The sequence below is a fragment of the Piliocolobus tephrosceles genome, chromosome 19, assembly GCF_002776525.5.
Source record: "Piliocolobus tephrosceles isolate RC106 chromosome 19, ASM277652v3, whole genome shotgun sequence".
NCBI lineage: Eukaryota > Metazoa > Chordata > Mammalia > Primates > Cercopithecidae > Piliocolobus > Piliocolobus tephrosceles.
In genome coordinates, this window is record NC_045452.1 from 11,165,972 (window position 1) to 11,183,953 (window position 17,982).

General features: G+C 61.4%; 2 protein-coding genes across 2 annotated transcripts in view; one reads left to right on the top strand and one right to left on the bottom strand.

Moving 5' to 3' along the window:
- Positions 1–435: 435 nt before the first annotated feature.
- CABP7 (calcium binding protein 7) lies at positions 436–12,224 on the top strand. Its single transcript, XM_023190754.2, has 5 exons — positions 436–971; positions 8,066–8,209; positions 9,045–9,157; positions 9,469–9,622; positions 9,857–12,224. The coding sequence occupies exons 1-5, from the start codon at positions 863–865 to the stop codon at positions 9,982–9,984; spliced, it is 648 nt and encodes a 215-aa protein (XP_023046522.1). The 5' UTR covers positions 436–862; the 3' UTR covers positions 9,985–12,224.
- The window catches only part of ZMAT5 (zinc finger matrin-type 5), a 34,510-nt gene continuing 27,863 nt past the window's right edge, over positions 11,336–17,982 (bottom strand). The window contains exon 6 of the mRNA XM_023190756.1: positions 11,336–11,729. Within this exon, the coding sequence (XP_023046524.1) occupies positions 11,600–11,729 (130 nt within the window). The 3' untranslated portion in view covers positions 11,336–11,599. The remainder of the gene's footprint in view (positions 11,730–17,982) is intronic.

Below are 17,982 nucleotides of genomic sequence, written 5' to 3' on the forward strand. Positions count from 1 at the left end.
TTGGTCAACGTCCTTCTCAGCCTCAGTTTCCCCACCTTAGAGCCTCCTAGCACGCAAACGGTGATTCTTCTTGAGGACCCAGGTGCTTGGGGCCGGTCTCACCTCTTTGGGTCTCCTGTTCTTAGTTCTTAGTTCCCGGAGGCTCTCCGCTCCTGGTGCGTGGATGGGGGGAGGTGAGCCAAGGGGCACGAAGGAGGACCCCCGCAACCCAACCCCTCCCTGATCCTAGTGGCTGCAGACTTAGGGTGAGGGGAGCCAGTGATCAGAGGGGAGCCCTAGTGGGAAAGGGGAATCGGGGCCGAAGGGGAGAGGGAGCCCCCGGCAGGTTTGGGGCGGCCGTTCAGGGGCCGGCGGCGGGAAGGGGCGGGCTGGGGGTGGGGAGCGCGGAGGGGGCGGGCGGCTGGCGGGGGAGGCGGGGAGCGCAGCCAGCGCGGCACAGAGCGAGCGAGCGAGCGAGCCAAGCGGAGAAGCGCCTAGAGCCTGAGCGCCGGGCCGGTGGCGGCCGCGCCGGCGAGCGGACGAGCGGGCGGCGAGCAGCGCGGAGCGCGCGGGGCACGGAGGAGCGGGCGCGGCGGGCACCGCGGACGGCAGCCGGAGCTCTCGGAAAGGCCGGAGCGGCGCCGCCCACGCCGCCCCTGCGGGGCCCCGGCTGGGAGCCCGACAAGGGAGCGGGCGGCATGGCCTGGCGGCCGGGGGCGCGGGGGCGCTAGGCCCCCGGAGGGGCGCCCCCCGCCTCGCCGCTGCCGCCGCCGCCCTCCGCAGCCGCGCGCCCCGCCCGCTCCAGCCGCCCCCGGGGCCGCCACCGGCCCATGAGCCCCGGCCTCAAAGTTTGCGGCGGGCGGGCGGGCGCGGAGCCTCCAAGATGCCGTTCCACCCGGTGACGGCGGCGTTGATGTACCGGGGCATCTACACCGTGCCCAACCTGCTGTCGGAGCAGCGCCCGGTGGACATCCCGGAGGACGAGCTGGAGGGTGAGTGTCCGCCGGGACCCCCGCCCCGCCGGCCCTCCTACCTGTGCGCCCAGGTGAAGCGCCGGCCAGGGGCGCGGGGGCGGGGGGCGGTCCGCAGGTGTCGGCTGCCAGGTGGGCGCCCCAGCGAGCAGCTGCGCGCGGCGGCAGGACCGGTCGGCACTCCGAGGCGCCGCTGTGGGGGTCGCCCAGGCGGAGGGCGGCCCAGACCCTACCCGCGTGGCCCCCCGCGCTGCGGAAACTTGCCGGGCCCCGCAGCGGGGTCACGGGGCCGCGCAGTCCGCGGTGACGGTGCGGCAACGCGGCAGACTCGGGCTGGGGTCCGCGCTGAGCCCCCAGCGCCGGCCCGGCCGGAGCACCCGCATCCTGATCCCCTCCGCGGCGCCCGCCCGCGGCTCTCTGCTCCCATTGACATTCCGCTCGTGTCGCTTTAAGAATTCAATCTGCTCGGGCAGCAGAAGAAGGGGAGAGGGCGACTGCCCTGCTCTTGCCCGCTGCGGGGCCGTCCCCGTCCCCACCTGAGGCCGTAGCCGCTTCCCTGCAGCCCTGCGGGGACCCCTAGCCCGGCGCGCCGGGAAGGCGGCCCGGGAGGCGGTGGCGACAACAAGTGGCCGGATTGGGCGGCTCAGTCGCGATAGCCAAGCCTGGAAGGGAAAGCTAGAGAGGCCAGGACCCAAACCTGCCCCCACCCCGTTCTCCTTGCCTCTCAGACACGCAGGAGGATGGCAGGCCGCTGGCTGGGCGAGGTCAGAGTAGAGGGCAGGGGCAGGGGTCCGGGACAGTGTGTCCTGAGGAGCAGTGAGACCCCTGGGGCCTGCCCAGCTCCTTCCCTGCTGGGCTGGGGGAGGTGCTCAGGTTTCCCCTCCCCCCAGACCTCCTGGAGCCCCCATATGGAGTGGAGTGGGGGATCTGGGCTGATGGGGGTCATGGCCTCCTGGGATCTGCTTGTCTGCTGTTGCCAAGGGGCTGAGCTCACCCAGAGGATGGGCCTCTTGGGGTACCTTGGATCCAGGGGTCTCTGAGATCTGGAGGCTCATTAGGGCCTGGGAGGGTGCTGCCCAGACCAGCACAGTCAGGGAGGATGGTGGGAACCCAGGAGAAGCCATGGAGGGAGGTCCTCCTTCAACCCAGGCCCAGGTGAGGGCAGATCTTAGAGGAGTCAGACTGAGTCAGGGGAAGATCCAGAGAGAGAAGGCAGCCTCTGCCACGCTCACTGCACCACAGGCATGAGCCACAGGCTCCTCACCAGCTGCCCCCGCAAGCCCTCAGATGCTGGGAGAGCTGTGGAGACAGGGTCTGGGGTCTGATGCGGACAGGACAGATGGATGATTGGGGCCCCCCGACATGACCTCACCATTCATCCCTAAAACCCAGGGCCAGAGCCTCCTTCAGAGCCTGGGGAAAGGAGGGGTATGATGGGGGGCAAAAGATCAGGAGATGGAGCATAGGCCTTCTCCTCCCCATCTTTGTCCCCTCCAGCCCTGGGCCACCTCAAATCTCCTGCCGGTTTTTCCCTCCAGAGGTCCTCGTGCATTCATTCCTCCTGGCCATCCAGGCAGGAGTCACCATGTCTCCCAGACCCCAGGTAGCTTCTACTTCACTCCCTCCCCTTGCTCCCAGCACCCCCACCAGGACCCTGGCATCCCGACTCTAGGCTTTGCTGGGTTCCTCCTCTCCTGATCTCCCAGTCCTGGAGTGCACTCCCTGAGGAAGGGGAGAGGCTGAGAGGCTGGCTGCGGGGGCGAGGGGCCGCAGGGTGGGCAGCGCCAGGGCAAGGCCGCAGGCTCCCCAACCAACGACATGGTGTGCTGGCAGGAGCCCAGCAGCGTTAGTCACCAGCCACAACAAGTGCCCTCCCTGCTTCACTCCTGTCCCCTTCTCCTGGGCCCTGGGGAGCTGAGGGGCCCTGACTCAGGGGGCATCTGAAGGGCAGGGCCCTCCCTGGGATGAGCAGGTGGGGTCATGGAGTAGACAGATGCCTGGGTGGTCCCAGCTCATCTCTGGGCCAGTGGGCAGCTACAGAGGAAGGCAAGAAGTTTTCCATGACCAGCCCCCTTCTTGGCTGCAGGTGCCCTAAAAGCCCTCTGCCGGCCCCAGGTCCCGTTCAGCAGTCCTTGGATGCCAGGGCTGGCCGTTCCTGGCACGGATCCCCCTGTGCCCTCTCCAGGGCCTCATGAGTGCTCCTGCCCCAGGGCAGTCTGGGCGAGACCCAGGCCCTTTGCTGGGAGGACGCCATCAGCGGAGGAGCCACATGTGCCAGGAAGAGGGAGCTGGGCAGCCCGGGATGAAATGCTGCAGACAGTACGTGCCTGCCGCAGAAATCCAGGGGGCGGTCAGTCTGAGCGGAAAGGAGGACCAGGCAGGGAGGTGGGAAGCACAGAGTTAAGACGAGGGCTTCCCAGCCAGGCGGCGCTGGGTTTGAGTCTCTGCACCTTCAGCTCATGGAGTGACCTTGGGCAATCGCTCACCTCTCTGAGCCTTGGTTTCCCCACCTATAAAGGGGGGCTGGTGACGGAGCACGCAGTGAAAGTACCTAGCACAGGGGCTCAGCGACCCAGATGCAACATGAGGGGAGGCCCTGCAGGGGTAAGAGGCTGCAGCGTGCAGGGCCCAGGCCCGTGAGGGTGTGCAGGAGGCTGGGCCAGAAGGGCAGGCTGGCAGGGAGGTCTGGGTGGAAAAGGCCCTGAAGGTCTGGAAAAGGTGCCTGGGGACCTGTGGCCCCGGGGAGGCACGGAAGGCAGTTGGCAGGGTAGGAACGTGGTTGTGCAGAGCTGGCCTGAGGCCCACCCAGGCCCTATGAGGGAGAGGCACAGGCTCTCCTAGATCACCTCTGTGTGCCCACCATGGCTGGGACACACACCTTTTCCAACATACACACACAGCAGAGTCCTCCAGGAACGCTGAGGCTGGTCCCAGCATCATCAGCGGACTGAGTACCTGAGGGTGGGAATGGGGTGGCTGCAAGTCCTAGCGCTTTCTGGCCGAAGAGAGGAGGAAGGAGTCAGACCTCCAGGCAGACAGTCCCCAGGGCAGGGCTCTGGGGCTGACACTTGGCCTGCCCAGTCAGTGAGTGGAGCCTTCATTGACAGTGGCCGAACAGGGGCCTTTAGGGCAGGGGAGGCTGGGGAGTCCCCTTTCCTACCTCTCTGCCCTGCAAGCCCAGCAGCCGCCTCTGCACAGCCAAAAGCTCAGGGAGGCCAGAGTGGTGGGGCACGGGGCCAGTGCCGCGGAGAGTAGCAGCCGCTGCGGAGGATGGACGCTACCCCCTTCAGTGACCTCCAACCAGTACCCGTCCTCTGGACTCTGGCTCCCTGATGGAGTGTGGACGTCCCTTGGAGTCTGCTGGGGACTTGGGCTGTGATGAGCTCCACAGGTTGGGAAGGAGATTGGGGGGTGTCAGGCTGGAGGTGGCAGGTAGGGGACAGGTCAGCCTGGAAAGCTGGTTGCCCTGCCAGCCTATTCCCGGACCAGCATCCCCATGCCAAGATGGAGCCCGGCAGGCTTCCCTCGGCCCCACGGGACGGGAAGGGAGCAAGGCTTTCGGGGAAATGCACCCAGCTGTGGGGTGCTGATGGCACAACGGTGGCAGGAAATTGCAACGCCCGCCCCACTCAGGGAGCCCCCAGCAGAGTCTGTACTTCGGTGATGGTGCCAGAGTTGCTCCCCATTTCACAGATGAGACACCCGAGGCTTAGAGAGGGATGTGACTTGCCCAGGCCACTGGGCAGCTAAGCAGGAGAGCTAGAATCCAAGCCCACGCCTCTGGTCCTGGCAACTGCCAACAGGAAGGGCGGCCTGGCGTCCCAAGCTCACTCAGTCCTCCCTCTTCTTCCGGCTCTGCTATCTGGGACGTTCTGGTTTATAGCATCCATCTCTGAGCCAGGACCAGCCAGACACATGCTTGATTTTCTTGCTTAATCATCCCAGCAGCCCCATTGTACAGGTGAGCAAATACCTGCCCAAGGTCACCCCGCCAGGATGTAGGAGGGCTGGGACTTGACCCTCTGTCTCTGCCACTTCAGGCTGCCTCCCTGTCCGGGAAGGTGGTGCCTGAACCTGGCCTTTGTGGGTGGGTGGGAGTTGGTTGGGGCTGGGGCTGGGCTGGGGCAGGGTTCCCAGCATAGGCAAAGGCACCGAGGTGAAACTTTGTGGTGTGTTGGATGCACCAAGGAGGGGTGTCGAAGGGATTCATGCATGGGGAGGTGGCAGTGTGTGGATTTACCTAGTGGCCTGGAAGGTTAGCCTTGCCTGAGAAACAGCTACTGGGCCCGCAGAGCCGTCTCTGAGCTCATCGCCTGCCTGTGCATCCCAATATTCACCTGCCCTTCCCTCGCTCTCCTCGGCTGAGTGCATTTTCTCAGGATCTCCAGCAAAGTGACCCAGGGGCTCCAGCAAAGCAGCCCTGGGCTCTGGGAGCTCCCAGAGTGTACGAGGGATGGCATGGAGCTCAGCTCACAGCAGGCAGGGGAGGGGCGGCTCACACTGCAGCCCCTACTGTGAGTCCAGGACTTTGTCATCCCACCCTGACATCTCCCAAGCTGGACCCCGCAGAGGAGGAAACGGAGGAGGAGGAGGACACAGAGAACAGCAGTGCCGGACCCTGGTCCTCCTTCCCCACACCAGCGTCTGGCCCCCACCCGTCTTCAGCTTGATGCCCCTCTTGCACGGGTGGTCCGCAGGCAGGTGGGGATGGCGTCCTTTGGGTCTGGAGAAGGGATCAAGCAGCCTCCTCAGCCTCCCCATCTGCTTCTTGGCTGCTTGGGGAGTGGAAATAAACGCGTCCCCTAACCAGGACTGTCCGTGGGCTCTGAGTAGCGGCCTACAGCGAGCAGTATGTGAACTTCCGCTCAGAAGAGCCGGAAAACTCTGTGTGCTCCAGATGGGTGGGCTCCTCACATCAGTCATTCATTCATTTCATCATTCATTCAGCAAATGTTTATGCTTGAAGAGGCAGGCCCCGTTCCAGGACAGGGACACAGCCATGAGCAAGACCAGCCCCTCCCTGCTGTCATGGCCCTCGCAGTGCACAATCCAGCGTGGCCCATGCAAGGATGGGACAAGAGCAGGGCCTGTGGGGTCCCAGAGGAGGGCCAGAGCTGGCCAGTGGGGGACAGGGAGGGCACCAGGGAGATGGTGCCGTTCAAGCTGAGAACTGGGGTTGTGTCGGGGTTTGCCACGGCAAGAAGAGCACTTCAGGCAAAATGGGCCGCGTATTCAAAGGACTGGAGATGGAGCAGTCCTGGTGCCCACAGGACCGAGAGGGCCCCTAGCCTGGATGGAGGTCAGGACACCTGGGATGGGCAGAACATGCGGCCGGGCCAGGAGGCCAACAGCAGTGTCTGGAAACCTAAGCGTGTGTGTGCAGATGCCTGCAGCTCTACCTGGAGGCTCTAGGGACTGGAATCCCCTCAGCAGCCTCCGTGGCTGTCAGGCCTCAGCTCACACATCTCCCGTGACGGGGAGCACACCACCTCTTTGGTGACCCAGGAAAACTCGAGGTGGGAATTGGCCTGGAGTTCCCAGAGTCCAGGGTTTGCAGAACCCTGTGGCCGTGGCACAGACCTCCCGCCCAGCTGCTTCCCTGGCCCCGGGGCCACTGGATAGGAGACAAGATTCCCAGGTCCTGGCGGGGGTGAGTGAAGGGCAAGTCCAGAGTCAGAAAGTCTGGGGGCCCAGGCAACCCTGGTGCACACACGTGAGCCTGTCTGACCCTCAGGGCTTGGGTATGGACACCGGTGGGATGAGCCTGATAAGGGTGGGGCCTCCGTCCAAGCCACCTTGCAGTGTGGCCTGGGACATGTGGCCATCCTCTCTGGGCCACGGCCCCTAGTCTGTGGTGAGACCAACAGGCTGGGCTAGGCTCCCCTGTCCCCCCAAGACTAGGGAATGACTCCAAAGTGCAAGGTCCTGTGAGCAGTTTCAGGGTTCATGGACTCTTAAGGCAAGGCCTGGGCCAGCCCAAGCAGCAGCAGCTCCGAGCCCACGCTGACTCTGGGCCGGCCACCCGGCCTCTCTCAGCCTGTTTCTGGTCTGCAGCACGGGCACCTCGCCTATGTCTGTACTTTCAAACACAGATCCACACCCTCTCTCGCATGAGAAGCTTGATTCTGCCTGCTGAAAGCTAAAAGCCCACCCAGGGGAACAGCCTAGGCAAAGGCCAGGTGGCTGGCAAGCAAACAAGGGGACCCCCAGGGAGCTGGAGAGAGCGCTTTGAGCCCCCCCCCCGACCCCCAAAGGCTGATGCCCTTTAGGGCCCTGCTGGGGCTGTGATGATTAAGGGACAGCAGCCCTTAAAAACAGAGAAACAGAAGAGACAGAAGTACAGCTAAGGTGACAGGTGAGGACCCCCTCAACTGTGTGCCAGGGAGTCCCACCATCATTCTGCCCATTTCACTGTGGGTAAAACCGAGTCTGGCCCAAGGTCACAGGTTGGGTTCCTGTTCCCCGGGCTCCCAGCACAGTGCATTGCTCACCACCTGAGTCACCGAGGTCGCCAGGCCTCAGTCTTCTACTCCGTACAGTGTGGAGGGCGACCCCCACCCAGTCTGATCTGGCCTGGACCTGGGGGGACCTGCATCCCCCTCTGTCTTCCCTGAACCAAACAGGTCTGTGCCGCCCGCCTGTCAGCCCATTAGTCTGGAGCGTGCTGCCTCACGTGGCTGCCATTAGCGAGTGTTGGCCGGTGTTAAGGATCTGAGCCTGGGGGAGGAGGCGCAGCGGGATGGGGATGGCGGGGGAGGGGGGATGGAAGGAGCGGGGCCGGGGAGATCCAGCGTCCTCCCCTGCACGTGGTCCCCACCACATGGGGTCGTTGTGAGCACACCAGCAGAGGCCGTGAGAACCTGGCACAATCGGACCCCGACAAGTCACTGCTGGGGGGCCCTGAGCCCTGCTTTGCTGCCCTGCTCAGCCTGCTCAGAAGTCCCAGAATAGGGCACCCTTGTGTACCCTCGGGCCGTGCTCTCACCAGATCTGCAGGCTCTGGGTTGGGCTCTCAAAGCCATGCTCAGGCTGCGGGGTCGGTGATCCTGGGGGTCTGGAAAGGGGGTCTGTTGGGGACTGGAGTGAAGTCCCAGCCTGCTACATTCTCTCCTCAGAGATCCGAGAGGCCTTCAAGGTGTTTGACCGTGATGGCAATGGCTTCATCTCCAAGCAGGAGCTGGGCACAGCCATGCGCTCACTGGGTTATATGCCCAACGAGGTGGAGCTGGAGGTCATCATCCAGCGGCTGGACATGGATGGTGAGCACCCCCCTGCCTCGGTTTCCCCACCTGGCACCTGGGCCCTGGAGGTGGGGCAGGGGCTGGGGCTGGGGCCTGAGCTGCTGAGGCTGCATCCAAATTGGGTCTCTCGCTCCCCTGACTCCCACCCTCAAAGTCCGTGGCAGGTTGCAGCCCGGTCTGGCCCCATTTCTCAGCCTGGAGAATTGAGGCCAGAGAGCTAGTGACAGTCCCAGCCACATGCAGGGCTCAGAGACGGCTCCTCTCACTCTGTGTTGACAAGTTTTAAAGTACAGAGAAGTAAAAGGGTGCAATAAATACTCCAGTTCCCACCACCTGAGATAAAATCGCTACATGAGTTGTGTTTGCCACCTGGCATTTTATTAAGGAAAAGTTCATGAGAAGGAATGGTGATGCCAAGACCCCTCTTTATCCTGCCTGGGCCCTTCTCCTCTTCTCCATCCAGAGGCCAGGTAACAGCCTGGGCAGGTTGCCCCACTCTGAGCTTCAGTTCCTGTCTATATGGTAGAGGACGGCTCACCCCAGGATGGCTGCAGGGTGCTGGGAGCAATGGAGGGTTCTGGGTGAAATAGGAGGGTCACGCCCACCTGCTGTCTACCTCCACCTCCCCTTGTAAGGCCTCATCACACTGGGTGGCTTCAGCATCAGCCCAGAGCCTGGCACTTGGTAGATACCCCTGACACTGACTCAAGGCTCAGAGAAGGTGGGCACCTGCCTAAGGCCACCCGGTAGGTCCAAGGTATATCAAGACTCCATCCCAGGTCCTCTGGGCCCTGGGCTGCGGGCCTGGGCCTGGGCCCGACCCACTGATTGATTGGCCCTGTGCCTCCTACAGGTGACGGTCAAGTGGACTTTGAGGAGTTTGTGACCCTCCTGGGACCCAAACTCTCCACGTCAGGGATCCCAGAGAAGTTCCATGGCACCGACTTTGACACTGTCTTCTGGAAGGTATGCCCTGGCTAGTTGGGACCCAGGTCTGTGCACACTGTGGAGTGCTGTTCTGGGGCCGGTGAATGGCTGGGCCTGCACTGTAAAGGGGGGATGACCACTTCAGGCTTGTGTCCACTGGACATTTCACCTCTCAGAGGGCCATGGGCTCCCTGGGGAGGCTGCTGTTGGTCAAGGACTCTCTGGGGGAATGGAGCTAGTGTTTTCCAGCCCCCCAGAATCTGGAGGCCTGTCACTGGGCCTGTGTGGCCGCGGGGTGCTGGGTGGGGGCGGTGGTGGCTGTCAGAGCACCGTGTTTTCCCCCCCGCAAGTGCGACATGCAGAAGCTGACGGTGGACGAGCTGAAGCGGCTGCTCTATGACACCTTCTGTGAGCACCTGTCCATGAAGGACATAGAGAACATCATCATGACGGAGGAGGAGAGCCACCTGGGCACAGCCGAGGAGTGCCCCGTGGACGTGGAGAGTGAGTGACTGGCCCTGGAACCCCGCGGGTGGGCTCAATGGCTTGACCAGGGGGATGCACGGGGGGGGGGGGGGCCTGCGGGGGGGGGCTGGGGGCCGCCTTGCCTGTCCCAAGCCTCTGTCCCATTGGGGCACCCCATGGGATGAGCCCGTGTACCGAAGGGCAGGCAGCTCCTGACTCCATCGCTTCCATGTCCCCTTCTGTCTCCCCGGTGCTCCCGGTGGGCGGCCACAGCCTGCTCCAACCAGCAGATCCGCCAGACGTGCGTGCGCAAGAGTCTCATCTGCGCCTTCGCCATCGCCTTCATCATCAGTGTCATGCTCATTGCGGCCAACCAGGTGCTGCGCAGTGGCATGAAGTAGACGCCACCTGGATGCCCCATCCACCGCATGCGGTGCCCGCGGCCCGCCCCACACCACCGCCACCTGCAGACCCCTCCCTTGGCCGGCTCCCTGGGCCATCATCTGCGTGTACTTCAGGGCCTGGGTATCTGGTGAGCCCTCCCCACCCACCCGCAGGCCTCACCTGGAGCTGTGGTCTGGCTGTGGAGGGCCGGGTGGTGGCTGTGTCCTGTCCCCACCCTGTCCAGTAAGGAGCACTCACTCTTCCTACCATCCAGGGGCTCCTGGGAAATTAAGGAGGGATTTGCACAAGAACCCCCAGGACCCAGTCGCTGCTGTGGTCCCTTGGGCAGGAGTGGGCACCCTGTGCCTGGAGACAGCAGCCTATCTGGGGCCACACAGCCAACCCAGCCCTGGTCCCTGAGGCTTGCCCAGGGCACTGGGTCGGGGGGCAGGGGACAGAAAGCCTCCTCCTTGGGGAGGGTGGGAAGCCAGGGTGTCCTGGGCCCTGCTGCCTGGCATGGCCTGAGAAGGCCCCTGGTCTTCTCCTGGGTCCCTTCCTCTGACCCTTGTTGGACCCCAACCCAGACCCCCTTTTTTCCATGTACCTGCTGGGCCAGCCCATTTCATAGGTGAGGAACCCGAGGCTCAGGGGCCTGAGACTTGGCCTCAGTTCTTCCTTCCACAGGGATTTTCAGGAAAGGCAGAAGCTGAGGTGGCCCTGCAGACCCCCACCTTCTGGCCCTCCCACCAGAGGCCCGGCCACCAAGGCCACATTGTCCACCACCCCAGCCCAGAGCCTAGAACTGTAGTCCAGCTGAGGAACGAGGCAGAGCTGGGGCCTGTAGGCTCTGAGCAGCCTCTGGCCAGGGGGCTCGTCCAAGGCTGAACCTCAGGAGGGCCCCTGTACTACCTCCTGGGCCAAGAAACTGGCATAGCCCCGCACAGTCAGTGCCAAGAGGCTGCGCCAGGCCACTCTCTCAGCCCAGGGCCTGCCCTCCTGTGTCCTCTCATTTCTCTACACCCTCAAGGCTGGAGACCCCGCTCCCATGCCCCAGCTGTGCCATCCAAAACACGTGGGCAGCAGCTCAGCATGGGCAGACATGGGGGCTGTGGATTCTTTGAGGGCGGGGATGGCAGATGGAGCCCTTGGGCTCCTTGGGCCTAGAGCCACTTCTTACTGGGCAACGGGCACAGCCACCCTGGCACACCCTCTGCCTGGCTGTGCTGAACCTCTGCTGGTCCCAAGGGAGGAGGGAGTGAGCTGGGTCACCTGGGGAAAATCTCATCTCATTCCCGCCCTGCCCGATCTCTGCCAGGGGCTAGAGAACAGAGCTCAGAGCACCCAGCGTGGGGAAACACAGCCAGACCATTGTGGTGACAGACTTTCTTTATAAACATCTGGAAGTTTTCTCCCCCATCTTGATAAGGAGGAGGAGGCAGGTGGAGGAGAGTGAGGCAGGAGCTGCCCGGTGCAGACCCAGGGCTACACTTGCTGTGGCCGTGTCCTGAGCCTCAGTGAGGCCAGGCACATGGTCTCAGAGCCTCCATGGGGCGTCACAGGAACAGGGCTTGGCTTCCTGCTTGTGACTGATGAGAAAAGTGACCACGTGGGGGTCGGTCGGGGGCAAGGGGCTCAGCCCCACTGGACTCTGGGCTGCAGGGGCCACCCCCCAGGTGGGGGTGCCCGCAGGGATGGAGGCAGCTCTTGGACTGGTGGCCAGCCCACGGGGTACTGGAAGACAGTGGTTCTGATGGGTTCAGCCCTAGAGAGAGAGAGAAGGGGGGAGAATTAGAGTAGGGTACAGCCCAGGCTTATGCCACTCCCCGCCCACCTGCCTCACCACCCTGGCTGTGGGGAGGGTCAGCTGCCTGCACGACTTTTCTGGAAGGCAGAGCCTTGAAAACAGGCAGACCCTCTGAGCCAGCGACCTCACCTCCAGGAACTGAGCCCAAGGAAACAGCGGGGTTGTGGGCAGACACTGAGCTACGAGAACAGCCATGAGACAATGGGAATAACCTTCGTGTCCACCTGTGGGGGACTGATTCAATACATATGCACGTCCACAGCAGAGAATGCCATGCGGCCTGTGTAAGAATTCAGGCAGACTTATATGCACTGATGAGGAAAGACATACTGTGTGATAGGGAGAAAAAGCAGCTTATAAAATAATGTATATAGCATGATACTATTTTTGTTTAAAAATATATAAAATATATAAATGCATAAAAAAATCCTGGAAGACACAGCAAAATGTTAACAGTGGTTCTATCTGAGTGGTGCCATTATGGGTGACTTTTTTACTCCTTTATACTTCTCAGAAGTTTTACAAGCACTCAAGCCTTTGAAATCAGAAAAAAAATTGTCTAATTTTTTTTAAAAAGCCTCATTTCTCATGCTACTCACTGTCCTCCTCCTCAACATCCACCCCGAGCCACCTCCCCTGGAACTCAGGGTCCATGTAAGCACTTGCCCTAGGAGAGGCATCCTCCATGCCCAGCCTGGGGCACCCTGCCAAGGCCCAGTGAGGGTCGCCCCCATTCTTCCACCTGTCCCACACTCGGATTCTTCTGGCCTTGGGCCCCACCCAGGTTGCATCTCCAGGGCCACAGGGCCCTTCTCAGGTTTCAGAGTACTTTGAACCTTTGAGCACTCTGAACTCCCAACACCCCAGCTGCCTATAAACAACCTTTCTGGAAGGCAGAGCCTAGAAAACATGCAGACCCTTTGAGCCAGCAACCTCACCTCTGGGAACTGAGCCCAAGGAAATAGCGAGGTTGTGGGCAGACACTGAGTTACAGCAACAGCTGTAAGACAATGGGAATAGCCTTCATGTCCAGCTGTGGGGGACTAAGTACATGGGCACATCCACAGTAGAGTGCCATGCAGCCGCCACCAAAATTCAGGCAGGAACTCATCTGTCTTCCACATAGGACTGGAGTTCTCAGAGGATGTATACCAGGGGATAGGGGTAGGGTGCATTTGTACCCAAATGCGCAGGGCCAGGCCTGGTGCCAGGAGGCCACCGAGTGACTGTGGAACAACAAACAGCAATGCTGAAAGATCTTACTGACCAGGTGCTATTCTGGGCCACACACCATGACCAACAGAAACCTTAAGAATCCTCAGGCGGCCGGGCGCGGTGGCTCAAGCCTGTAATCCCAGCACTTTGGGAGGCTGAGACGGGCGGATCACGAGGTCAGGAGATCGAGACCATCCTGGCTAACATGGTGAAACCCCGTCTCTACTAAAAAATACAAAAAACTAGCCAGGCGAGGTGGCGGGCGCCTGTAGTCCCAGCTACTCGGGAGGCTGAGGCAGGAGAATGGCGTAAACCCGGGAGGGGGAGGTTGCAGTGAGCTGAGATCCAGCCACTGCACTCCAGCCCGGGCGACAGAGCAAGATTCCGTCTCAAAAAAAAAAAAAATAGAATCCTCAGGCAAACCCCATTTTATAGATAAGGAAACTGTGGTGCAAGGAGTCAGTCACGTGACCAAGTGACACCCTCGGGATGAGGCCTGAGGGCCTGGAATGCCAGCCCCACATCGGTTGCAGACACGGCCCTCCCACTTCAGCTCCCTCTGCTCCGGCACACCCCCACACCCCAACATCCAGCCTTTAGGCAAGGTGAGGCCCTGGCAGCTCCTGGCAGGTTCAGGGGCCCAGTGGCCAGCCCTCTGCAGACAGAGAAGGGCTTGGGCCTGCTGAGAGGGGTTTGGAGAGGCCTCTGACCTCCGAGGGGGAGGTGGGGAGCCGGGGTCAGGAGCTCTGGGAGTTTCCCCTGCTGCACCCACCCAGCCTGCCCCTCTCTGGGCCAGACTTGCCATGCAGAGTCAAGGACTCTGGGGAGCTCTGGGTGCAGCCTCCAGGACCCCCAGGTGTGAGAGGACAGGGACATCCCCTGCTTCATGGCTCACTGCCTGCTAGAAAGCGCAGAAGGCAGCTCCTGACATGATTTATGGCACTGGGGAGATTTCATAAACTCCACCAGCCGCAGAGAAGGCGGGGAGGCTCCGCAGTTGCTGGAAGGGAGTGCCCCAGCTGCCACCCAAGCCTGGACTCCCTGCAGGGCCACAGGGACAGTGGGGATCCCCCAGGGAGGCTGTGATCCTGGGGAGCCCCTTCCCCTGAGCCTCAGGCCCTTCCTCTGGAAAATGGGGCAGATTCCCGGGAAGCTGGGATCTCCTGGGTCCAAGTCTCAGCCCCATGCCCCTGCCTGCCCTGAGGCCCCGCCAACAGACAGGCATACCCGGCGCCTGCTCACACACACTGGCACATTGCCAGGGCTCCAGACACGTGAGCCAAAGCCTTGGGGACATTGAGGTGCGTGTCTGGCACAACTCTGCTCGTATCTTCTCTAGTGACCTGTTTGTCCTGTGCGTGAGGACAGGAGCCACTCTCTTGCATTTCCCCAGCCTCGGTCCTAATCAGAGGAGATAGAGTCGAGGGAGGAGGATGGGCCAGGATGGCAGCGCCCGCCCAGAGAGGGGTGCAAAGGAGAGATTAAGAGGGATAGAGTCGCAATCTGAAGAGCCAACAGTGGCCAGCAGGGCCAGGCCTGGCTCGCCGGGGGATTAGTCTGTGTGTCTGAGGCCGCCGCTGCTCTTGACAGCTCCCTCAGGGTCAGCCTGCGGAGGGGAAGAAGGGCAATGCCACCAGGCTGGGGCTTCGTGGACCCTCCGCTTCCCCACATTTACAAGGAGGGCTGGCCTGGCTCACCGGGGAGGCTCGGCTCAGCCAGCGGGGGTTGGAGCCTGCAGGTCTCGGTTCCCCCAGGTGGGGTGGGCAGCCCTCTGTGCCCTGTACCCTGGGGGAGGAAGCAGATACCCTGAGAGGAAAAGGGGGTTCCCCCAGGCTTCCAGCCCAGGCCCCGCAAGAGGCTCGCAGCATTAACACCCGGGGAAAGCCCAGATAGCAGCCTAAATGCTCATTCATGTAGTCAACCTGTCCTGGGCCCCCCAAGTCTGCCCAGGCCATGCGGGAGAAGCGGGGGCTGGGAGGGGTGAAGTCTCAGCTAGAGCTTCCAGGACAAGTCTGACTCTGCCAGGCAGAGAGGTGGGAGGCAGTTTCAGGCAAGAAAACAGCGTGCACAAGATGCCCCGAAATCACAAATGATGCCACATCTAAGAAGCTGCCGAGTGTCCAGTGGGACCAACAGTCAGACCAGAGGCAAGAGGTGAGAATGCGATCCCACTGGCTGCGGAGGGCTGTGGAGGCAGACGTGGAGGAAGTGGGGCCAGGCTGCATCAGGGCTGCTGTGTGGAGGATACCCTGTGGGAGCAGAGGGAAGATGGAGACCAGGGAGGGGCCGCTATAGCCCCCAGGAGAGCCAGGGCGGAGGAAGAACACTGTTCCTGCAGCACTGCCTCCAGGCTGGAAAGGGAGCCAGGAAGACAGTGAGGTAGCCTTGTGGGGGGCTGGGACTGGAATCCACCCCCTCCCATCAAGCAGGGTAGGGGGCGTGGATGCAGGGGAGGGGCTCAAAGCCCGGGGCCCAGGGAAAGGCTGCTAGGCTTCAGGAGACCAGCCTGCCCGGAGACGGTTATGGACGTCCAAGGCAGCAATAGCAAAAGCAGGAATAAACGGTCACCTCCCTTCCCACAGCCCCTTTTTCTCAAGGCTGGACAGGCCTGCTCTGCCTAGAGAATAATTCATTTTGGCCCCAAGCCCTCAGGAGGCTGGAGGAAGTCAGGTGGCAGATCCCCTGGAAGGGGCCAGGCTGGGTGGCCAGAGGGAGAATGGCCCAGAGCACAGGGCTCACACCCCCGAGAGCCGAGGTGGGCCCCAGTTGCAGACCCCATTCCCAAAACAGTCACTGCCATCCGGGCAGCCTGCTGCTGCCACTGCCACCACCCACAGCTGCACGGAGCCCTGGGCCAGCCCTGAACTTCGTGTCAAAGGCAGCCTGGGGTCTGGACACAGAGCGGGGACATAGCTCTGTCTCTCAAATGAGGGCTAAGGGCAGCCAGGCACATGTGATCAGGATGGCCCCGTCTCTGGGAAAGGTTAAGATTCCTCAGCTGCAAAATGGGGGTGCCAATCTCCCCAAATGCCCCAAACACTGGGAACTCCGTAAGCACCAAACTCAATTCTCACATGGTCACCACTTCAACCTGTGACTGGAGCCAGTCATTCAGCCTCAGTTTCCCCATCTTGTCCCCTAGTCCCCCGAGTCTCAAATTCATAGTGCCTTGTGTCAGCACAGGGATGCATCTGTCTGGAACCCAGGCAAGGACTCTCGGACACCCCATCTCTACCCCACCCATTGGCGTTCACTCCAGTTCAGCCACAGGCACTCTATGAAACCTTGTCACAGCCCCAAGTGACAGCCGGGCTTCTGTGACTCGCTCCCAGCGGAGGACACCATGGAGCCAGAGCAGGGAGGCGAGGGGCTGGTGTAACCCGGTTAGTGGGTGGCAGAGTGAGGATGGGACCCATAGGGGCCCCTGTCCAAGGAGCGGCACAGGGGCCAGAGCTTTCTGGGCAACCCCCAACCAGCCCAAACCTCTCGTACACGGGCTGAAGGAGTCTGGGGTGTAGGATGTGGATCCCTGGATAGCAGCCAGTCCCAAGGGAGGTACTCATATGCCCAAAGACAGGATAGAACCCCTTTAGATGGGACCCTTCAGATAGGACCAGGAGGAGAGAATGTCACACTCCAACGTTTGAGTCATGTGTGTATCATATATACTTTCAAGGTGGGGAGACAAAAACTGAACACAGATTTAAAATAAAGGTAAAGACAAAGTTAGTTTTAAAACACCTTTACTGGCCGGGTGCAGTGGCTCATGCCTATAATCCCAGCACTTTGAGAGGCTGAGGCAGGTGGATCACCTGAAGTCAGGAGTTCGAGACCAGCCTGGCCAACACAGTGAAACTACGTCTCTACTAAAAATACAAAAATTAGCTGGGCATGGTGGTATGCACCTGTATTCCCAGTTACTTGGGAGGCGGCGGCGTGAGAAATGTTTGAACCCAGGAGGCGGAGATTGCAGCGAGCCGAGATTGTGCCACTGCACTCCAGCCTGGGCCACAGAGCAAGACTTCATCTCAAAAAAAAAAAAAAGAAAAAATAAAAAAAAAAAGAAAGAAAAAAAACACCCTCACAGTCTCTTTCACTGGGGCACAGAGAAGGTAAGAAGTTTGGCCTTCACCTTCTGGCAGAGCCCTGAGGGAAGGCCTCACCCCACAGACTGGCCAGGCCCCCTCAGCCCAGACCAGGCCAGGCCACCGTCCTGCAAAGCCACACCACAGAGGTTGTCAGGTCTGAAGTCCTGTTGCAAGATGGGGAAAGCAAGGTGGCCAGGATGGGAAAATGTGTCAAAGTCGCACGCGGCTCCTGGGCGCAGCTTTATCCCCTTTTCCTCCCCTCCCCGCTTCAGTCCCTGGAGGAAGAGCCCAGGAGCTCAGGCTTTGGTTTTGGCCACAATGCCCCTGCCTGACCTGTGTCCCGTTCTGCTGATGTGAATATCACCTGAGTCCTTTCCCTCAAAGAGGACCAGGGACAGCACGAAGCACACACCCCAAGGACCCTCACCCAGCAGCTCCCCTTTAACTTGTGAGTGTCCCGAGGGCTGGAGCCATCACCAGACCCCCTTCCTTAGAAAGGCAGTGGGATCAGGACCTTGTCATCACACCCTGTACAATCCCGGCTCTACATTTTCCCAGCTGTGTGCCCTCGGGCAAGTCATACCCCTCTCGTGAGCCTGTTTTCCCTTCTGCAAGGCCCTAGTGGGTAGCAGTGCATGGTGACCACAGCCCAGGCCTCTCCCTCTGGCAATGGACTTGGTGACGTGCAGCCAAATCAGCTCACCTGCCTGCCTCCCCTCCAGCCAGCACAGACTCCAACAGGAGCCCAGCCTCGGGAGAGGCTCCTTCAAACACCCTTCAGTCTCTGGCCAGGGCCTGGGGCCCCAAGAGCCCCCAACGTGGCCCCTCGGAGAGCTCTGTGGAGGCATCTTTATTTGCCCCCTGGGCCTGGGCAGTTCATGGAGATTCCTGAGCCTCAGGAAGGGGTA